Raw genomic sequence first — 22138 nt, 5'->3', positions numbered from 1 at the left:
TCTCCCTCTCCCGCTCCCCCTGCTTGTGCTCCCTCTCTCGCTGTGTCTCTCTCTGTCAAATAAATAAATACAATCTTAAAAAAAAAAAAGAATTTTAGTTCGGGACAAACAAACATGCCTATGTGCCCGATGTGGCTCTCAAGGGCCACCGTGGGGGCGGTGTACACCGCTGGACGGAGGAGTTGGAGCTCCTCCCCTGGCAAAGGCCGGCCTGAGGGTCTGATGTCCATGGAGAAGGCCCCGCGTGAGCCCCCTTCATCCTGACAGGCAGGCCCAGTGACCGCCCATCTGGGGGCAGATCTGGCCACAGCTGAAGAGGGAGTGGGACTCTTGCAGAGACCCTGAGAGTGAGCTGGCTGCTGGGATTAGCACGGAAGCTCAGGAGAGTCTAGCTGACTCCACGGCCCACCCACCGGAGTTGGGAGAGGAGTCAAGACCGGCTCAAGGGCTGGGTGTCCATGTGTGTGTCTGCCTGCGGCGTGTGGGGCTCTGCGGAGAAGACCTCAGGCCTGGGGTTTGGAGGGTAGGGGTTAAGGCCTTGTTTGCCTGGCCTGCAGACTCCACCAACCGGGACGCGCTGGATATGATTGAACGCTGCATCTGCCTCGTGTGCCTGGACGCCCCGGGAGGCGTGGAGCTCAGCGACACCAACAGGGCGCTTCAGCTCCTTCACGGCGGAGGCTGCAGCAAGAATGGGGCGAACCGCTGGTATGACAAATCCCTGCAGGTAAGCCTCCCCAGTGGCATGGCCAGCAGCCGGAGCCAGCAGGTGCTCACGCCTGGCAGGCTCACTTGCTGGCCTGTGCTGCCCAGGATGCTGCATCCGGGACAAAAGGAGCCGAAGGCACTGGAAATGTGCCACTGGTGACAGCCCTTGGGCTGGCCAGAACTCTTCTTGGGAGCAAGTGACCAAACCCAGCCCAAACTCCCAACCTTCCTGCAGCCTGTGCCAGGCGTGTGGGATCTCCGGGTCAGACCTGGATCTCACTCCCCCTCTCCTAGCACACACTGTAAGGTGGGGGCATCCCCGGGGCCCCACTGAACCCATCGCCAATGCATTCAGCAAGAGTCGTGTCTGATGTCCAGGGATGCCAGCTTTTCTGAATTTCCATCACTCTCGCCCGGCCATTTTAACACACCTCCCTCCATCCCTGAGAAGTAGGACAGCCCAGCATCTTCACAGAAGGAAAGTCATACAGTGAAATAAAGCAATTCCTATATTTTTCATGCACATGACATCAACTCAGTAACAAGACATTCATTTTGGCCTGGAGAGAAATACTCATGCAGGTGCGGATGAAGTTAGAGGTTGGACCCATTCATTCCTGTTCCTCCAGCCTTTTTTCTCCAGTGTGTCAATCCTGAATCGAACCTTGTTTATTTTTAAAGCTTTCCCCCCCTTTCACAATGACCATATTAAATAGCCAACGATCGCTATGCTTTGGGCTAGCATCGCTCCCACTGATAAGCATTTCTGGGCAACATTTCATTTTTCTCTTTCTCTGGCCCCTATATTCTGCAGGTTATCCTTTTTATTGGTTTGCATATTGATTCTGCTATTTCTGATGGGTTCACTTGCTGCTGCGCTGGCTGTTTTAGCCCCCACCAGTGGTGCTAATGGCTTGTAATCTTTCATGGAGCAGCTGTGGGAATGAAATGATATAATGGATGTAGAGTACCAGAAACATAGGAAGCCTCGGTAGTGGTTTTAAAAAGGCACTGTTTTCCTCCCTTTTGTTTTAGTGGCAAGGACAGAAAAGCACAGGGCACAGTCTTCCCCTCCTGCCCCACGGGGGTGATTGTGCCCACCCCCAGGCTCTTTTCACAGGCAGGACAGACGATCAGATGAGCTGGAGAAGCCAAACAAGCTCCAGGGACCTGAGCTGAACGATCAAGAGCTAGTCTCAGGACAGAGAAGCAGGGGACATTGGGGAAAAGAGAAAAGACTGCAAGGGATGAGTTTTGAGAAAGACTATGTGGGAAGGTTGTTTGGAGAATGGGAGTAGAGATTCGGGCCACTGACACTATGTGAGGGACGGGGGTGGGGAGGACAGGAGGAGAGTCAGCTCACGTGTGTATCAAGTGTTACAGTGCCCCGGAAGAGCATCAGAAAACTGTCAATAGCTTGTTTGTTTTCTGGCTTGTTTATGGATGGTGGACTAGACTCTCTTGAGTGTGATGCTGTGCCGAGCCGGGCTATGGGCAGCCCCACTTTATCTGGGTTACACTTTAACAATCAAATCTCATTCTGCTCATTCTTTTCTCCCAGGACTTCTGTACATGCTGAGTATGTCCCTTTTCCAAGTCAGCTAAGTACACCTTTTACAAACTCCTCACAGTCCCTGTGGACCTTTCCTATACCTTCTCTCTAATCCTCATAGCAATCTTGTGAACTGGGCTTTATTGGATCCATTTTAAATGGGAGCAGACTGAAGCCAGAGAGCTGAAATGTCCTGTCGACGGTTTCGCTGAGGGCATGTGGCCATGGCAGACCCGGAATCCGGGTCCCTGACTCGAAGCCCAGGCAGAAGTTCGTGGAGCATCCTCAGAGACACCTTTCCTTCACTCCCATCAAGAGACAACTTCTTTCTCCCTAGGAATCTGTACACCATCCAAATCGGATCGTTATCTTTCATTCACTCATTTAACAAAAGTATTGAGCACCTACTATGCGGTAGACACAGGTCTAGATCCTGGGAATAAAATCACTGGGGGCCAAACACACAGGGTCCATTTAGATACATACTCACACAAAGCTGTACAGGGTTGTGGCCCTGTGGCACACTGTGGGGGGGCACAGGCTTAAGAGAAGCCAACGGAACTTGCCCATGACCTAAGGAAACTGTGCACAGCTTCAGTGTGAACTCTTAGGAATCACCGAGCTACTTTAGCCAGGAAACCTTGGGCTCCGCTCTCACTGCCGGGAACATTTCTGGGAAGGAGGTCACATTATAGAGCTGTCCTGAGGCCCCCATGTTCTCAGGCCGTGGCGATTTCATATAGCATTCTTTTTGGGACATAATGTGCTTTGGTGTCCTTGGAGGAGAGGTCCCCCCGAGAGGCCAGGGAGACCTGGCCTGGAGCCAAGGGGCCAGTTTGAAATACAGGTCCTATGTGACGTCCACTCACCTCTCTCCTTATTACAGTTTGTGGTGGGCCGAGATGGTACTTGTGGTGTGGTGTGCGAACACTCCCCGTTTGACGGCATCGTCCTGGTGCAGTGCACGGAGCATCTGCTCAAGCACATGTGAGTCTGGGCACAGGGCCCCTCTGCAGCAGCCATGGGAGCCAAAGCCAGACTGCCAAGGGGCTGCCAAGCTAGGCCAAGAAAAATTTGGGTGGCCACCGGGGGGCTGCATTAGTCCGGAAAGTGTCTTAGCAAAAGATGGATTCGAAAATCAGCTTGACATCATCAGACACTTTATCTGCCACGGACAGAGGGGGCAGACAGGACATCAGGTTTAGGGCGGTTAGGGAGAAGCTTGGCCAAGAATTCCTAGCCAAAAAGGAACATCTGCTTTGGCCCAGGGAAGTCCAGACCCATACCTAGTGCTTGTTCCGAGTCAGGGCTGGACCGACTGTTGACCCAGCAGAGAGGAGGGGAGGTCTCTGAGCTGCACCTCCTTCCATCCCCTTGGGCTGGATCTCTCTCCCTAGCTTCCAAGTTGGCTGGACTGAGGGCTTTGCTATCCCTTAAACACACTGAGTTCCTTCTTCCGTTCATGGCTTGCTCATTCTCTCTTTCCAGAATCTTCTCCCTGAATCTAAGTTCTAAATCTCTTCCATGATTTAGGAGCTCTTTAGAATCCCTAAAAGCCCATGCCAACCCTCATAGACAAACAACACAGTTTGTTTCTTCAGTTTCTCTCCAAGTGTATGTGGAGCGGGAAAACGTGAAAAGAAATAGCAGGCTCTGGAGTCCGGCGGAACTGGTTGGAATCCCGGCTCTGCTACATGCTTATTTGGGTGGCCTCTCTGATTGAGCGTCAGTCTATTTATCTGTGCAGTGGATCCAGGGGCAGGCAGCTCACACCCCCTGAGGCTCCAACAGCTAGGATGACCGCACAGGACAGGGACTGATGTCGCAGCCTTCAGCTCCCAGGGCCGCAGGCTCTCACCTCTTTGTGCCTGCAGGGTGAAGAGCAGCAAGAAGCTGGTCCGGGCTGACTCAGTCAGCGAGCTCCCGGCCCCCAGGAGGCTGCGTTGGAAATGCTCCCCGGAAATTCAAGGCCTCTTAGCCTCCTCGGCGGAAAAACTTCAACGGTAGAAAGTCCAAGCCTCTTTAAGGGCAATGCTCTGGGGTCACCCCGTGCCCACCTTCACCCCAACCCCCTCCACCCGGGACGATGAGGCCCCCTGGAAGTTTCCAAAGACCCCAGCTCTCTGCCTCCATTCACCCACCTCTGCCCCCTGCCCACCTCCTCATGGAAATGTAGTCAAACTAAAGGAGAGTTATAACTCTCGGGGGAAATAACCTTGCTGAAATCTCCATCATTTCCATAAAATGCAAACATGGGGCTATTTTTTCAAGGGTTTCACCTGACTGAGCCGAATCAAGGAGGGGAAATCATCCCCCTGCTTCCGGGGGGAGTAATAAACAACTGGTTTGAATAGGTCATTTGAATCCAAGCTATTTCAATTTGCTTGAATTTACACTACAATGTGACAAAGGGGCCTTTCTCCCCAAGGGGAGAGAGGCAGTTCAGTCCCTAATGGGACCCATGCAGAAGGGCCAGGATGGGCGTGGGCCTCTCTGGGGGGGGGGGGGCGCACTGGCACAGTGCCAAGTTGTGGAGGGAGCTGCAGGCTGGCAACTAGATCTGGCCCTTGGTTGTTCATTCCCTCATTCGGGAAGCGAGCATCATTCAGTCATTCATTCATTCATCAAACAAGTGAATGCGCTAGGACTGTGGAAAGGCTAGGGACACAGAAATGAATATGCCACGGAGCCTGCTGTCCACACTTCAGTGGAGGAGGTAGACCCTCCAGACCAAAACATGTGTGACACAGATGCCCAAACTAGAGAAAGGCATACAGGCCTGAACCCACAGAAGACACAGCAGTGGAATTCTACCAGGACATTGTGGGAGGGCTTTGCAAAACGGGCCTTGAAGGATGGATAGGAGTTTGTGGTGCAGGCAGCTAGAGAAGAGGCAGAAAGGCAGCTTGTTCAAGCTTGTACATAGAAGGTTCATACAAGATGCAGGGTGGTTTGGAAACCAGCAAGTGAGAGAATGGCCAGAACTGAAGCACTAAAGGGAAATTGAGGCCACATTGTGAAGAGCTTTGCTGTTCTTGTGTTATGGGGGCCTGGATGCTGTCTTGCAGTGGGGAGAAGCCCCTGGAGGGTTTGGTGCAGGGGTGCAGGGGTTTTCAAGGAGCCAGTGAGGAGACTGTGGGAAGAGCGTGGTGAGCAGGACAGATCATGGCCAGGCTTAGAGGGTAGGGAGGACCAGTCCACGGCAAGCTGCTGTGGGGGCTGACTGGCTGATGTGGGAGAGTAGGAGAGGCCTCGGGTATTCATCTACAAATGGTGCTGATATCTCAACCGTACGGGGCTGTTCTTGGGATGAGCAGGCCTCTAGGAGAGTGAGTTGGTGGGCTGGCATCTTTGGGTGGAGAAAGGTGCCCACTCATTTTCAGAGATCGGAGTGGGGTCCCTGAGGTTCTCTTCCCAGAGGTGGGGAGCCAGGAGAGGCCTGAGGGTGGGAAAACAGGAAAAGCCTCGGGGGTCCAGAGCTGCCTGTGGAAGGAAGCAGGGTCTGAGTGGGCAGGGCTCGAGCGAGAGGTTTCCGGGTGGCCGTGTGACCATGAGCTCAGCCTGTCCAGAGACAGTTGGCGAACAGGCTGGACTGAGGGGTGAGTCTCCCTGGGTCCCAAGAACCTGGCACGGCCCCACCAAGAGCTGAGCAGGCAGAGAGCATCTGAGTCCTGTGGAAGTGTGTGAGTGGAGGGTTGAGGTTGCCTACCCAGGGCTCTGCATTCACATACAGCCAGTGGACAGACGATGTGGACCCTGCCAAACTTTGCTCCAGTGGACAATCAGCCCAGACCCCAAACTCATTATGAAGGAGGAGACTGGCCAATACTGGGAGGGGGAGACAAGTGCTCAAGGGTCTCAGTATAGACTCAGGGTATCTACCTGTTACTCTGACAGTGACTCATGGGCTTAACAGTTGTTTCTGGGTTAAATGGGTTTACAGTCACCAGCAAAGCCCAGACGAGCAACCCTCGCCGTGGTGACCATGACCACCAGGGAAGCCCCAGGCATTTCTTCTCATGGTAAAACAGGGAGGAGTCTCTGTGAAGAGATAATGGCTTACAGCCATCTGAGAAATGGGCCTTTCCTTGGGCAAAGGCTGTGTGCCAGGTCTGGCAGAATGGCCAGGATGCCAGAAGAATCTGAGGATGTGGGACACACATTCCCAAACAGGTCAGATGAATGGCCTCTTTCAGGCCCACTTCTGTGGGCAACAGGATTCTGGGATTTTGTTTGTGGGCAGTGTTCTCCCTGCACATGCAAATGTCTCTCAGGCCCTATGCCCCTATGCCCCTCCCTGCAGCTGGGCCCCCTCCCCCACCACCAGAATGGGGCCACCACCCTGCCCGGCCAAGCCTCCTCTTCAGCTCAGAGGAGCTGATCTGGCATGCCCTCTGCCATTTCCATATGTCAAGGCCTGTCTCTGACACCCAATATGTTCCCAGTGGGTAAGGACCATGTCCTCCCCTTCCAGAGCACTGGGTCGTAGACCAAGCTGGAGCAACTTGGTTAGATCTTGTGGTGCGTGCATTCTATTTTGCATGCAATAACACCTCTTCTTTTTCTTCCACAGAATAGTGAAGAATCTCGACTTCACTGTTTATAAGTTTGACCTCTTTGGGAAAACATTCATTAAGAAGCAGAAATGCAGTCCTGACGCCTTCATCCAGGTGGCCCTCCAGCTGGCCTTCTACAGGTAAGCCAAGCCTGCCAGCCGAACGACTCTGCCCAGGTGGGCTGCCCGACAAGCTGCTCTAGACTCCAGAGTCTAGAAGCATCCTGGAGGGAGGAATGATTTTCTGTGGACTTAAAAGATGGGAAGAGCAGGGTAGGCTGCATGGAAAGAGGTGCTGCCTGAACTGGGATTCAAAGTGTGGATCCAATCTCATAAAAGAGAGGGAAGGACATCACAGTCAAGAAGTTGCCTGAGAGAAGGCCCAGGTGCTGCTTCTCTTCCTGCCCTCAGCCAGCCCACATGAGCCCCTGTAGCTGTGCTCTGTTCCTTGATAAGGACGTGGAACCAGCATGCCCGCCTCCATGGGTCAAGTCAAAGAATGTGAACTCATCTTTGATTCATCCCTGTCTCTCCTCTCCCACCTGTGACACCCCCATGTCCGTCCTCCAGATGTCTCTCAGACCTACCCTCTGTCTTCCATCTCCATGGCCACTGGCCCCTCCCCGGTCATCTCGGGCTTGCTTAGCCACAGCATGCTCCCCAGGGGCTCTGCTCCCACTCCCATCTTTATGAATCGTAAACCTTGAAATATGCAAATCAGCTTCTATCACTTACTACCTTGAACCCTCCCAATGGCTTCCCACCATGTTTAGAACAAAGTCCAGGCATAGAAAGGCTCCTTGTGAACTAGCCTCTGCTGGGGCCCTCCTCCCAAGCTCTCTCCCGCCTCCAGCCCTTTACTCAGGCTGTGTCTCGGCCCCCCTCCCCACCCCCCCTGCTGCCACCACCACTCTTCACACACCAGCTCCTCCGGCCCAGGTGTCAGCCCTCATAGGCCTTCCCCGCCCCCTTACCTAAAGCAGCCACCCCAGGCCCCCTCGCCACCCAGCCTTCCAACCTGTCACATTGTGTTCTCTTTTTCTTTCATGGCAGTCGTTGTTCACATGAGCTACCTTGTTCATTGATTTGTTGATTTTGTCTTCGAGACTGTCTCTCCCAAGCCTGACACTCTGGGTATCTCACACGCCCAGCACAGAGTAGGCATCAGGGATGGAGTCACAGACATGAGAAGACACTACGGGAGTATTGTCTGGGGGTGGCACAGTCAGGTCTGTGGTATAGAAAAATATCGTGGTAGCTCTGTGTTGGGCGAGGAGAGAAAGTAGAGAGTAAGGGTTGAAGACAGGGCAGGGAGGCCAACTGGTCTTTTACAGGAGGCTAAAACTAAAATGCAAAGTAAATCATCCTCAAGACAAGGCTGGCTCCTGTTGGTTCCAGTGTTCCCGAATCAACTGGCACAGGACCCCACCAGGACCTGTTTTCACTTTGCAATATATGGGGGGAACATAAAGTGACCTTGCAATAAGGCCGGGGGAAGGAGGTCTCACTAACGAGCAGACAGCACCCGTGTGGACACGGCATCCCAGATCCCAGTGTCCTCCCGAGGGGCCATAACTCACAGGGAAAGGAAGTGGCTTCGGCCACTCGGAGCACTGGGACTCCTTGGGGGAGGCTGACGTCACCCCACGTGAGGTCTGTGCTCATTGTGGGGCCACAGAGACCTCGCCGACATTGAGCCGTGGCAGGACCTGGTGTCTGGAACCGCTGTCGCCATTCTGATACTGGCATGTGGCGGAGATGGGCCATGAGGTCAGGGTCCTCCAGGGCTACTTCAGAGAGCATTTCAGTCCGAGAGCTGGGAGGGGCTAGCGGACCCTGCACAGAGCACAGCCTTCTCTACCCTCAAGTAATCTTTGTGGCACTGGACATGACCGGCAGTGGACATGGCCAGAGGCTCCCAGGCTCAGCAAACAGCCAAAATTGGATCTGCCTCTAGCTTTAGCAGAAGCCTGGAAGCTGCCTAGATTGGGGCTGATCAGTGACTAGCCAGTGATGGCATCTACTTTTGTACTGGGCATGGCGTTTGCCTCCAGGGGCCGTAGCGATGACAGGAAACGAGCTCCCTGCCAGAGTCCTTCCTCCCTGGGGAAATGAGACAGAAGTGTCCAGAAAGTTTATTCACCTTCTCGCCGAGTTACAGGGCCAAGCACTGTGCTGACTCCGACCCGGACTTCCTCCTCCTAGCGCTCCCCCAGCACGGGAGATACGTGCCCTGACAAGGCCAACATGCACGACCGTGACTTGTGTGTGATGTGCTGTCACGGCCCCTCTGTGATTCTGTGTCTTCCTCCTCCCCACCCCCAACACCAAAGACTTTGCTGATGGGTGAGAAAGATGTGTGCCAGCCAGGTGTGCAAGCCTTGGAGGGCTCACTTGGTTCGCGTGCCTAAGGAAAGGACTTTCCCTGGCCGGGGTCGGAGCGGCTCCTGTCACAGACCTCAGGGAGGAGAGGCACAGCCATGGGGCCCACGGGTCTGTTGGAAGCTCAGCTGCCCCCGGACAGGCGGGCCTGTGCCGCAGCTTCCACTCATGACCAGAAAGCCCCCTCCCTGCCTCGATCCATAGGTTGCGCTTGAATTGTTCTAAATAAAACAGGATTCCCTCAAGGGTATGAATGATTATTTACACCATTATTCCATTCTGTGCTATTAATCAAACACTCCCATCAGGTCTCGAAGAAAATTCTAGGTTTCCCACCAGACTGGGATTTTTTGAAAAGTTACCCGTCACTTCATTATTTTATATCCACACAGTGTCACCAGCGGATGAACGCGTACACAGCTCTTCCTATTAGCGACTCCCCGACACTCATCTTTGGGAAATCTCCTCTAGAATTCTATTAACATTAAAATGAAATACTAACCAAGTCGAGCCAGGACTATAAAAATAAAGCCCGCAGAGGCTATTTTTCTTTCAATGTTTCTGGTTTCCTGAGACTGCGACGCCATTTGCCATTCATCTTCCGTCTTCTGCAGGCTCCACGGGACACTCGTGCCCACCTACGAGAGCGCGTCCATTCGCCGGTTCCAGGAGGGCCGTGTGGACAACATTCGATCGGCGACTCCAGAGGCACTGAGTTTTGTAAAAGCCGTCACCGACCACGAGGCTGCTGTGCCAGTAAGTCCTGCTCCGCCTGAGGAGTCTCCAGGAGGCTAGTGAGGCAGCTCTGGGCTGCCTGTTAGCTGGGCTCTGGGACAGCCAGCTCCTTTAGCTTGTTTGTCACTGAGTAGCCCTTTAGAGCCCCATCTCTGGTCTGTTGACAGGAGTCAGAGAAGTTGCTGCTCCTGAAGGATGCTGTCCGAGCCCAGACTGAGTACACAGTCATGGTGAGTGATGTGGTGCCTCTTCTCAGGTGAACTCATGACGGTGGGCTCTGCCCAAAGCTGGGCCTGCCGGCACGGGGCCACATCCAAGACCTGGGTGAGAGCTGGGCCACCGAGCACCCAGCAACTTGGCAAAAGCCATGCCTCTCAGAGCCTTTTTCTTATTTTTAGAACCCGGGTAACACAGCACTCATTTTCACGTGGATTTTTACAAGAATACCATGAATGGTCTTTGAAAAAACAGTAATGATAATAATAATACCAAACATGTATAGCACTTTACAGTTTATACAACAAGAAAGTCCAATGTGAGGGATGGCGGCCAAGCCTGGCAAACTGTGCTGGCTCACACATCTTGCATGACTGCAGATGAGGCAGAATTTATTCCCACCTACGGCTGGGTTTGCTTTCTTATTTTCTGTCTATTTATGTTGCCTATGAATAAAAAAAGGTCTCTGCTGAAAATTAATAGTGAAATCAAAATTTTATTTATTTTTACCTTTTTTTTTTTTTTTTAGAGAGAGAGAGAGCAGGGGAGGAGGGGCAGAGGGAGAAGGAGAGAGAGAATCTTAAGCAGCCTCCATGCCCAGCGTGGAGCCCGGCGCAGGGCTCGATCTCACGACCCTGAGATTATGACCAAAGCTGAAATCAAGAGTCAGGCGCTTAACCCACTGAGCAACCCAGGTGCCCCAAAATCAAAATTTTAAAGGAAATGTTCTCTTAGTTTAGGGAAATAGTTTATTTTCTAGCATGACAGAGCCATCATTTGCATACAAATAACAGAGAATAAACTACTACTTGGACCGGTGATCAATATATCAATTGAAAATGATTCTGATACAGTCTTTGAAGGAGCATATAACCTGTGAAGAGGGGTTGACCATTTTTCACTCTATATACTTGAAAGCAAGTACAATGCATATCTGCGTTTTAGAACTAGTCAATGTAGACTTCTTTCCAATTCAGTTGACAGGTCCTGAATTCATCTGAAGAGCTAAGTGTTCATTCTGTTTGGGGAAAGTCAAGCTCACTCTCACATATTGAGTGGGTATTTTTGGTTTTCCTGCTTAATGCCAGACAAGGTGCTGGGTGGTAGGTAATAAAAGATAAAGTCCATAAGCCCTGTCCTTCGGGAGTTTACTGAGTAGCTGGGAGGAAAAGCCCTTAAATGGTAAATCTCATCCCATGTGAAAAGAGTCCTCAGGAAGTAGGAGAAAGCATGGAGGGGCAAGCTAGTTCCTCTGCTTGGGAAAGCCAGGAAGACTTCCCAGAAGAAGTGGTGCTTGATATGAGACTTGAAGGATGAAGAGGTGCTTATCAGGTGGACATAGAAGGGAAGAATGGTCCCAGAAGGGAAGAGTATGTGCAAAGGCAGATAATCTTGAGAGAATAAGACACACTGGAGGAAAAGCAAGTAGTTCAGTGTGTGCAGCTTGCAAAGGACAGAAGAGCAGGGGAGCTTATGAGATGGGATTTTTCACTCACAAAGTTTACTCTGGTGACCAGGAAGAAGAAGGACTGGTTGGAGCAAGGGTGGTCTGCCAACACTCAGTGACACTAATTAGGAATCTATATAATATTTAGGTAGAGCTGAGATAAGGACTGAAATAGAGCAGGGGCAGGGGATTGAAGAGGTAGACACCAACTTCTGTTTAAACATGGTGGACACCAGGGTTTACTATTACTCCCTCTGAAATCCTCAAAAATATCAGCAAAGGGGTTTTTTTAAGCCATGAATACACTAGGCAAAGAGAGTGGGAAAGGAAGGGACAGCAAAGTTTTCAAGTTGGAAAATAGAACAGATGGCCAGTGACTTAGCAAACCAGAGGAAGCTGAAACCCAAGCAAAGAGTAAGGGAGACCCAGGAGCCCAATGAATTGTTCTGCAGAACCTCAGAATGGCTCAGGCATTGGAGGCACCCACCAAAAGTACAGGTGTGTGCAGGGCTGAAAAGAAGAGGATTGTTTGATGATCTCTATAAGAAGCAGTCAGACCCTCAGTTCCTTTCCACTACCCCGTGCAGCTAGGCAACTACCCTCCCCTTTCTCAATGGTAGGCTAGAAGCTTCTCCTCTGGAGAAGTTGAAGACAGGGGACTCTAGATTTGGGGACACCAGGTAGAACTCAGGGAGGGTTAATCAAATTAAACAGGGTGATTAATCAAAGTCTACCTACTCAGCTCCAGGTATATTGGGAAGTACTTTTATTACCACCTCTCTCCAAGCATGAGATTAGAGGATTTCTCTGTGGTGAGACTGACCAGGCCAAGAGAACAAAATCACAGACACTGATAGCTGGGGTGCCCAATGAAATACCCAGCCAGTTCACCTCCCAGTGAGGTCTAGCAGATGGTAAGCACAGGCTTACACGTGTATCTTCTAATCATTTTTTTCAGTGCTTTATTCTGAAATATAAACAGGTAGCCATTAATCATCAGACATTGAGGAAAGCTGCTAACATAAGACACAAAAGCCAGTACAAATGTTTTTGTGTAGTTTTTAAATTTTTGCTTAATTTTTAAAAATAATTTAAGAGAAACTTCAAGGAAATGAAAACAATGCAGGAAGCAGGAGAACATTTTTTAAAACTGTAATTGAGATCCTCTGAACGATAATGAACTTATTAATAAGAACATGAAGCTAAAAAAAATCTTTTTGGGGGGCAATAAAAATAATTCTGGGGGGAAATATGGTAGAAAAAATGCAATGGGGGGATTGGGAGATAAAGCTGAAATAATCTTCCCAAAATGTCAACAAAACAAAGAAATGAAATATTGGACAGAAAAAAGGGTGCAGTACGGGAGAACCAAAATCCCAAGTAATACATGTCCAGAAAGAGAAAAGGGGGGTGGAGGGGAACAACAACAAAATAATTGAGGAAAATTCCTCAGAGTTGAAGGACATGAGCTTCCACATTGAGAGAGCCCACCATGTACCTTATAGATGTAATAGATGAAAACATTCATACCAAGGAAATTTCACAACACAAAGGTCAAAGAGAAGATCCTAAAATATCTCAGAGAGAGAAAAAAAAACAAGTACAAAGATCAGGAATAAAAGTGTAATTGGACTTCTCAACAACATCACTGGAAGGTGGAAGATAATGGAAAAATGCTTTCAAATTCTGAGGGAAAATAATTTGTGATGTATATTCCATACCCAGCTAAACAATCATCAACTTTGAAGACAGAAGAAAGACATTTTCAGACAGACAAGTTCTCAAAAGTTTTACTTATTAAGCTCTCTTTCTTGTCAAACTATTGGAGGATATAGACTACTAAAGTAACAGCTAAAACATAAAAGACGTCGTAGGCTCCAAAAATCAGAAGATTCAACACAAGAAAGAGAGAAAGAGGGTGACAGTAAAAGGAGATCCCAAGTTGACAACTGTTCAGCAGACACAGGAACAATCAGTCCACAGAGAAGGAAGAAGAGGGGGCACCTGGGTGGCTCAGGCAGTAAAGGGTCTGCCTTTGGCTCAGGTCATGATCCCAAAGTCCTGGGATCGAGTCCCACATCGGGGTCCTTGCTCAGCAGGGAGCCTGCTTCTCCCTCTGCCTGCCACTCCCCCTGCTTGTGCGTGCTCTCTCTCTCTCTGTCAAATAAATAAATAAAATCTTAAAAAAAAAAAGGAGAAGCAAGAAGTGAGAGGTGGAACGAAATTGACAAATTATCTGATTTATTTGAGTGTATTAAGAAAAGTTTTACACTTCTGGCTGAAAGTTTAAGAATCAATTAGTTATAGATACATAGAAAGCTAAGCAAGTGGGGAAAATCATAATTTAGTCATTTAAAAATCATCCCAATTCCAAGGAAAACAAAAGGTGAACAAGAAAGGAAATCTCAAGATACAGCCCGAGACTCAGCTGTGAATACTTACATAATTATAATCATGTCAACACTGAATAGTGATCAAACAATGAGGAGTTAAACGTAACTCTAATGAGAGGATGGGAGAATGGAAGAATATTTGGGGAGCAGGAGTATGAAAGAGCCAAAGTTTCATCTTCTATAGCAAGAAGATATAGATAGAGCTGAAAAATGTAGTGAACGCAGTCTAAGACTGTTATTTAGAACTAAGACAATTAAATAGCTAAATTGGTTGCCTCTGTGGTGTGGGAATCAGACCTGGCAGAGTGACAGACGTCTTTAGCTTCTTCGGGATTTTAAGCTATATAAATATATGACTTTGGTAATAATTTAAATGTTTATGAAAGATTTAGAAAAATATCCTCTAAAGCATTGCCTTAGGGTTCAGCTGTGTTAACTATTTTAAGTTGATGAGAACAGCTAAATAAAAGAGATGGGGGTGAGAAGGAGAGAGCTATAAAAATGCTCTGAGGCAAATCCGGTGCCTGGTTGGCTGTGCGGGGTCAGGGCCAGGGGAAAGGAGCAAGGAGAGCTCCAGCCTCTGGCAGCTGTATTTGGTCGCGGTAGTGGAGAAAGGACATCCCAGGGAAGGAGCAAGCGTGGTCCAGACACTCCCGCCCAGATTCTCACAACATCTTAGGCTTTTCCTTCACAGCACGCATGCCCCCAGCGCCCTGCAGCACTGGGCACACAGTGAGCGCTCAAGTAAGCTTCCCTGAATGAATGAAAGACTGAACAATGAATCATTTTGCTCATGACTACTCGTGGCCTTAATCCAAACAATCTGTTAAATCAACCCCAGTTGCTACAGTGAGCTGGAGGTGGTGAAGACGGGTGGGTAGCTGCTGCATAGAGCAGCTAGCCGCTTCTACAGACCTACACAAATCAGAGATTAAACAGAGGTAACCAGAGAACCTAGCAGCCCACCCACTTCATCGATGGGCTCAGAGTCCTTCCCCTCTGTCCTAATGGGACACGTCTAAAGTGAGCTGTGGTTATAGAACATGTCCTTCCAGACTATAATTAGGAGTATCTGAAGAGACTGGGGCCTCCGAATCTTCTTTATGCATTCATTCTCCACTGAAAAAGAACGCTGTCAAATCCCAAAACGTGCCTTGTAAACTTGAACAGAATCCATTGTGATGGAGGTTTCCTCCTATGTGGGGCTTTAACAGCTAAGCGGCCGTCTTACATAAGCGTGAACCTCCCAAGCTTTACAATTACCCTGATGGGGACCCACAGGTTACTCCTATAGGCCGGAGGTGGCCCCCAAGTCTCCACCACTCCCAGAATTGCCCCAAATGAACATGTAATCCAAGCAAAACCAGTGTGTGTGCTACACACGCAGCCTCGAGTGGGGAGGAGATGAAATGGGTACCCTGGCCCCACCGCCCCACTTCCAGCCATACCGCCTCTGAGTTCTGCCTACATAGACATCCTGGAGTCCCCACTGCTCTTATCTTAGCCTTTGATAAGAGTTCAAGTATCTTGTGATAAAAAGAAAAAAATCTTTCTTCATTGAACAAGCTTTCCGCTTGTAAACATCAGCTGAGCCTCTGCTAAGATGTCTAGTTCCTGTCTCAGAATAATTTCTTAGGTTGTAAATCCAGTTTATTTGAAATGATCCTGAGCCCATGAAATAGCAACCAAGATTTAGGAACAGACCCTAATGTTCTCTATCGCTCATTCCTTGGACTCCTGCTAGAGGATAAAGTGTTGGTTGTGGTGAGAGTCTGCCCAGTGATAGCCAGGGAAACCCTTCCCCATGCCCTGACAGGGCCCAGCACCTATCCCTGCCCCCCAGACTCCTCACCTACCTAAGAAAGTACTAGGGATGCCCAGCCCACCCCTCCCACTTAGAGGGGTCATACACAGTGTGTCGGCAATGACCATGCTGGGGTTGAGAGGCGGGGGATACTCAGACTCACAGACCTTTAACGCGGGCATGCTCACTTTAGTCCATGCTCTGGACTGGCCCTGTGCACATAGAAAGGGTCCGTGGAACACAGGCTGAGTGGTAGAGTGGTCAGTCCTGGGCGGCCACCCACACACGTTGTCCGCAGCAAGCACTGGGTAAGTGCAAGCTGGGGCCCTTGCAGTGGCCATCAGCATTGCGGGCTAGAGAAGGGGGGAGGGCACGGGAGCCCCTGTCTCATTTCCTGTTCTTTGTCCCCAACTACCCAGGCCATAACAGGGATGGCCATTGACAACCACTTGCTGGCGCTGCGGGAGCTGGCCCGGGACACATGCAAGGAGCTGCCCGAGATGTTCACAGATGAAACGTACCTGATGAGCAACCGGTTCGTCCTCTCAACCAGCCAGGTACAGTGCGGCTGTCACCCAAGGGGCCACTTAGTGTAACCAGTGGGCTTTCTAAAAGGCCACTTAGCGTAGACCAGTGACTACAGCCCACTGGCTGGAGTCAGGCAAGTCCCAGCGGTGCTCCTTACCAGCTGCATGTCCTTTGGCAAAATGACCTGAATGCTCAGAGTGCTGGTTTCCCCACCATCTAAATGGGTGTACTCGTGAACGCCACCCTAGCGGAGGAGGACTGGATGGGAACTGGTGCTCTAGCCACTATGCTTACCACCTTTCAATCTGTTACCTGCGGGGCAGCGTTCCACCGTGCCAGCCACAGGCTCTGAAGCCCGACAGGTCTAGAGTGAAGTCCTGGCTCAGCGAGAAGGGACGATTTGGGTAGAAAGCCTAGCTCAGTGCCTGGCACGGACCAGGCCCTCCAAACAGGTCACGGCCAATATTGCGAAGGGCTGCGCGACCAACAGCAGGCGATCAGTGGCCAGCCCAGCATCCCCTAAGCCCGTTCTGTTGGAGGACCTCTGTGATAAAGACAGAATGAAATCCACTTGAGGGGCGCCTGGGTGGCTCAGTCGGTAAACGTCTGCCTTCGGCTCAGGTCATGATCCCAGGGTCCTGGGATCGAGCCCTGCATCGGGCTCCCTGCTCGGCGGGAAGCCTGCTTCTCCCTCTCCCACTGCCCCTGCTTGTGTTCCCTCTCTTGCTGTGCCTGTCTCTGTCAAATAAGTAAATAAAATCTTTAAAAAAAAAGAAAAGAAAAGAAAAGAAATCCATTCGAGAAGGGCAGCAGTTTAGGAAAGAAAAGAACCCCCCAAACGTCAGTTGACTAAAACTCCGCCTCTTCTGCTAAGAGCTGGACGTGGGCAATGAGAGGGGCTGATCAAGCTGTGTTTGAGGCTAAAAGCCCACTCAGTAATTTGATGTTGTCGTTACGGCAGTGAGCGCGCACATGGGAGTAAACGAGGGCAGGGCACAACAACATAAATTCTTCAGGAAACCATCCATGGGCAAAAAGTGCTCTGGAACGGTTTTACGGCCTTCAGCTGTTGCACGGCAAATTTATCTGACAATGAGGTGACTCTATTAACAAGACTAATGGTTTGTTCTGCCCCATTAAAACGGCCAGTGTCATTTCTGAAGGCCCGACTACACAGCGCCCGAAACCTTGGGTTTAAAAACAAACCCCACCCTCCAACTACCCAAGAATGTGTTCTGTTTTTCCCCTGAAGACCAGCTAAGAAAGTGAATTTGGGGTGTGGTGGTTTGGTGTTTTTTCTTTCTCCCAACTGGAAATGAACATTTATGGCTTGAATGCCTTCAGAGACACATTCTCCTGATTTGTGACCCTGGTTACAAAATCTCAGCGCTCTGAATTCAAAATGCATTAGGTGCATAAGGAAGACTCCAGTTGATGGCAATCTTTGAAATGCCCAATGCTGGGTAATTGTGCATGGCCGGGTTGTGGGGAGAAAATCAGACCAGCCAGGCAATCCTGACAGTAATTAAGGATGTGGGGAAAATTGACAGAGAAGACAGGCCTGATTTCCTTCTGTTCATAAATTACTCCCTCTGGGAAGCCATCGAACTGTGGGGTGCCACCAGGGTAGCATTCAGTAAATTACCGTGATTGCCTCAGTGCCTCAAACAGCCCCCAGCTGAAGGAGACACTCAGCCTGAGACCCAGCACAGGTCACTCTGGGGGATTTTGACTCCACAAGTAGAGCAGATTTCCCACCAGGGAGTGGCTTATGGACCCTCTTCTTTGGATATCGTTGCAGTTAGATGGGTTTGTCTTGATGACTCTGGCTGTGGCCATCCATGCTGAAGCTATTGGTTCATTTGGTTAATTCAGTCAGACACCCAGGTGGAAAACAGAGAAGTAAATATCCTCTCGAGGCCTCGGGGTTGTTGAAACGCCCCGTATTCTAGCAAGTCCACAGGTTACTTTTCAGAATCAGCAGCTTCTGACCTGTCCTCTCCTCCAGGTGCCCACAACCATGGAGATGTTTTGCTGCTATGGTCCTGTGGTACCCGACGGGTACGGGGCCTGCTACAACCCCCAGCCAGAGAGCGTTCTTTTCTGCATCTCCAGCTTTCATGGCTGCAAAGAAACCTCTTCTACCAAGTTTGCGAAAGCAGTGGAAGAAAGCCTCACTGAAATGAGGGGCCTCTGCAGTCCGCCACAGTCTACAGTGGGCAGGCCACTGGCAGCAAAAGAAAAAGCAACAAGGCCCATCGAGGGACACCAACCTTGACTCCTGCCGCTAGGTTCCACCTCCCCAAACCCAGCATTCTGCTGCCGCCAGACCCTGCCAAACCCCTACTCCCAACCCTCTCCCTAGCTTTCGGTAGCTCCCGTCCTCAGGGCCCAACCCAGAGACCACACGGAGGCATCATGCAAAGCAGGAGCATGAGGAGGAAAGTGTCCCTCATTAGGCATGGGGATTGTCCTTATTTGCCAAGCTGCCCTCTGGCCTGTGTACTGGGAAGTAAGCCCGGCCTGGCTCTGAGGTAGCCTTGGGGAGGTGGGCAAGTCTACACCACCTTCCCTCCACGGCCTCAGAAGCTTAATGGGCGTGTTTGCTTCTCTAGCGGGACCTAGTGTGTCCAGGTGATGTTTTGCCCAACAAAAGAATGAGTCACCCTATTACACGCAGTGTACCTACATGAATCACAAAGAAAGAGGCTAACCCCAGGTCAATACCTCTTGTCTTTGGGGGAGGAGTAGGGGGCATTGCTTTCAGATCTGAAGCAGTGTGATCATGACATTCAGGATGGCCTGCACCGAGCCATACAGGGCTGCAAACACCCCGTCCCCTCCACATACACACACACACACACACACACACACACAGTTAATTTAAAATACAGTGACCAGGCCCCAAAACACATTTCTCCTTTCATCTCCCAGGGGCAGGCTTCCATTGAGTTCGGGAAAATCTGGTCCTGCTCTTCTGAGAGGGTGGAAAAAGAATCATCTACCATTGCGCGGGCATCGTGTTGCCTGGCCTCCCGGGGGGCATCAGCGACAGTCCAGGATGAGTAAACAGCACAATGCCCGCCAAGCAGCAGGGATGGAGGGAGGACCAGTCCACTTCCCCAAGAATCCTGCCACTCGCATTTCTTCTGGTTGTTTCCCCACTCCCCTTCACGGGAATCATACCCCTTATAGATGATCTGCCTTCTAGAGGAGAAGAGAGAGGGTTGCTTTGGGGATTTTCTGTCGTTGTTGCTTATTTGTTTTGTTTTATTCATTCTTAAGAGAGGCTTCTAAGAAAGCCACTGTGACATTAATTTCAGAAAATGATCTCAGTGGCCCAAGCAGGACACCTGTGGATAGCAGGTGGAGGATGTTATCTAGGGATTCTAACTAAACCCCATGTGGACAAGCGCAGAGCAGGGCTCTCCCTGGCCTGGCAGAGGGGAGGGGGAGCAGGTTTGTGGAGACGGCTGGTGGGGAGCAGGGCCAGGAGGAGGGAATAGCTATGTCCAGGGTCAGCCCTGTTGGAGGGGCAGGCCGTGCACAGAGCCAAAGTTAAGTTTGTCCTGAGAGGTTGTGATCATCAAAGAGATATGAAAAGCACTTCCCATTGGGGAATATTTTTATGGTAAATCTAAAAAGGCAAAGGAATGGGAAAGCAACCAGAAAATCAAAACTGCAAATAGCTGAGACAGCCTGTCTCTGTCCAGAGGAGGTACAGAACTTGACTCTCGCCACTGAGTTCTGCTGTGCAACCTGCAGGGGAGTCCTGACAAAGCCCCCTCGCCCCACTTGCACTGCACTCTGGCCCGGGGACCCTGCACAGGTCCCTCTGGGCCACTGTGCAAGCTTTCTGCACTTTGACCTCTACTGAAGGAAGGACTGAGATGGGGTCAGCTGGCGTTATGAACTTTGCTCAGTTCTTTGAAAACACAAACAGGCCCAAGCAGTAAATTCCTTGAGCCCTGGTTTTAGATTGAGGGTTTCTGTTGGATGATCTGGGAGATCCTGGCACTGCCCTTCAAAATCATTGGTCTCTAGGTCCATACTCCTTCCACAGATGTCCTCCTTCCGGCCCCCTTGGGAAGTTGCAGCCCAGGAGTCTTGGGAATATCTGGGGGACTACTGTCCCCCTGCTGTAAGTTGACCCAAAGCCACTTGTCTCTTCAAATGACCACAGTACAGATCTGAGTTCTCTTCTGGTTTCCTTCCATGGATTTCTGGGCAGACAGAGAGCTCTGGTTTGGAGGTCAGGTAACCCCATGGACCTTAACCAAGAGACTTAAATGCCAGAGACTCAATTCCCTCCATCATCAAATGGGGACAAGAACGTCCTGACCTTGCAAGGCTGTGAGGATTGTAGAGCACATGTGTAAAGGGCCCTGCACAAGCAGGTGGGGACACTGGTGTCCACCGTCAGGATGATGTTACCCCAGCAGGCCCTGTTCAAGTGAATTTGTTTTGAAATTTTTACACTGATTTGAAAGAACCAAACTCACATGTATCATTCTCTGAGCATAGGGGAAAGGAAATTGACTCTGTATATTCAGATATCAACCATACACTGTGAGGGCTTCAAGAAGTGTAGGATTGTGTGCATTTGGCAGGAGGGAACACCTCCTCTTTCTGAGGAAGAATCTGGAAGCTGGTCTTCCCCCTCCAAGAACAGGTGGATGCACTGAGTCTTTATGCAAAGGCAATGCTGAGCCATGGCCATGAGCATCTCGGGGGGGATCCTGGTAATGGAGACTGTTCCAAGTGTTCCCAAAGAGATGGAAAATGAAACCTGGAGACAGTCACTTTGGGGCAGTGATGCATAATAAACATGCTTTTGGCCACCTTACAATACTGCTAAGTTGCCAAAATATATAAAGTTGACATTTGAGTTCTATTTTTATAAAATTGTTCTAGATTTATGGCAATATATACATGTGTATTTATAGCCTTCCAATTTTAAGTTATAGTTTTGTGCTTTAAAGAAATATATGTATGACTAAAGAACTGTATATCGAAAGCACTATATTCAAAATATCTAAAGACCGTAAGTCCGTATTCAATAAAAAGTAATGCCAAGAAAGATGGTGGTAGCCATTGTTTCTAAATAGAAATGGTATACAGATTTTGTTATAAGTTCTGTGAACCGGGCCAACGATTCGTTTGGCATTGTCTGAGGTCTGTCGGCAGCAATGGTGGATGTCTGAAAGATACAGGGGACAGGAGGGAAAGGGAGGAAGGAATTTAGTCTCTCCTCGTGTGTGGCATGGGGAAAGGGTGAGGGGCAGAGAGGCTTCACAGGCTGTTTGTGATCAGGTCGGCCTGCACAAACATGCATAGAGAGAATGGAGCGGAGGGAAAAGCACCAGGCTCAGAGATGGGCTGTCTGGACAATAAATCCAGTTCTGTCTCTAACTTTGGGGATCTCTAACTTCACCTCTCTAGCCCTATTTCTTCATCTGTAAAATGAGGATGTTGATATCAGCACCACCCACTTCCAGGGTTGTGGTGAGCTGACATAGATGATCCTTGTTTGAAAACTTAGAAAGTGATGTCAAAGCATCTTACTGCAGACTCAGGTCCCTGCACACAGGCTGCTTCACTCCACACAGTCCAAAGATACATTCCAGCTGCAAGACTCCCTCTGCAGCCATAAAAATCCATAGAACCGGAACCGAGGTTCCTCCAAATGGAAGCCCAAATGCTTTCCAATCAGAGCCTAAAAGGAACCTTAAAGTGTATGAATTTGTGTCACTGGGATGCAGAAGAGGCATTATCCAAAAAGATAATGGCTAAGAATATTCCAGGAGGAATGGTGGAG

At 50.0% G+C, this 22138-nt stretch overlaps 1 protein-coding gene across 1 annotated transcript in view; it reads left to right on the top strand.

Moving 5' to 3' along the window:
- Nucleotides 1-18598, top strand: part of CHAT (choline O-acetyltransferase) — a 46189-nt gene extending 27591 nt beyond the window's left edge. The window contains exons 7-14 of the mRNA XM_036073502.2: nt 558-727; nt 3147-3247; nt 4135-4263; nt 6834-6956; nt 9812-9953; nt 10100-10162; nt 16212-16349; nt 18329-18598. Coding sequence (XP_035929395.2) covers nt 558-727; nt 3147-3247; nt 4135-4263; nt 6834-6956; nt 9812-9953; nt 10100-10162; nt 16212-16349; nt 18329-18598 — 1136 coding nt within the window. The remainder of the gene's footprint in view (nt 1-557; nt 728-3146; nt 3248-4134; nt 4264-6833; nt 6957-9811; nt 9954-10099; nt 10163-16211; nt 16350-18328) is intronic.
- The last annotated feature ends 3540 nt before the right edge of the window (nt 18599-22138 follow it).

The sequence above is a fragment of the Halichoerus grypus genome, chromosome 7 (assembly GCF_964656455.1).
Source record: "Halichoerus grypus chromosome 7, mHalGry1.hap1.1, whole genome shotgun sequence".
Lineage (NCBI taxonomy): Eukaryota > Metazoa > Chordata > Mammalia > Carnivora > Phocidae > Halichoerus > Halichoerus grypus.
This window is presented reverse-complemented; position numbering and strand designations above follow the sequence as displayed.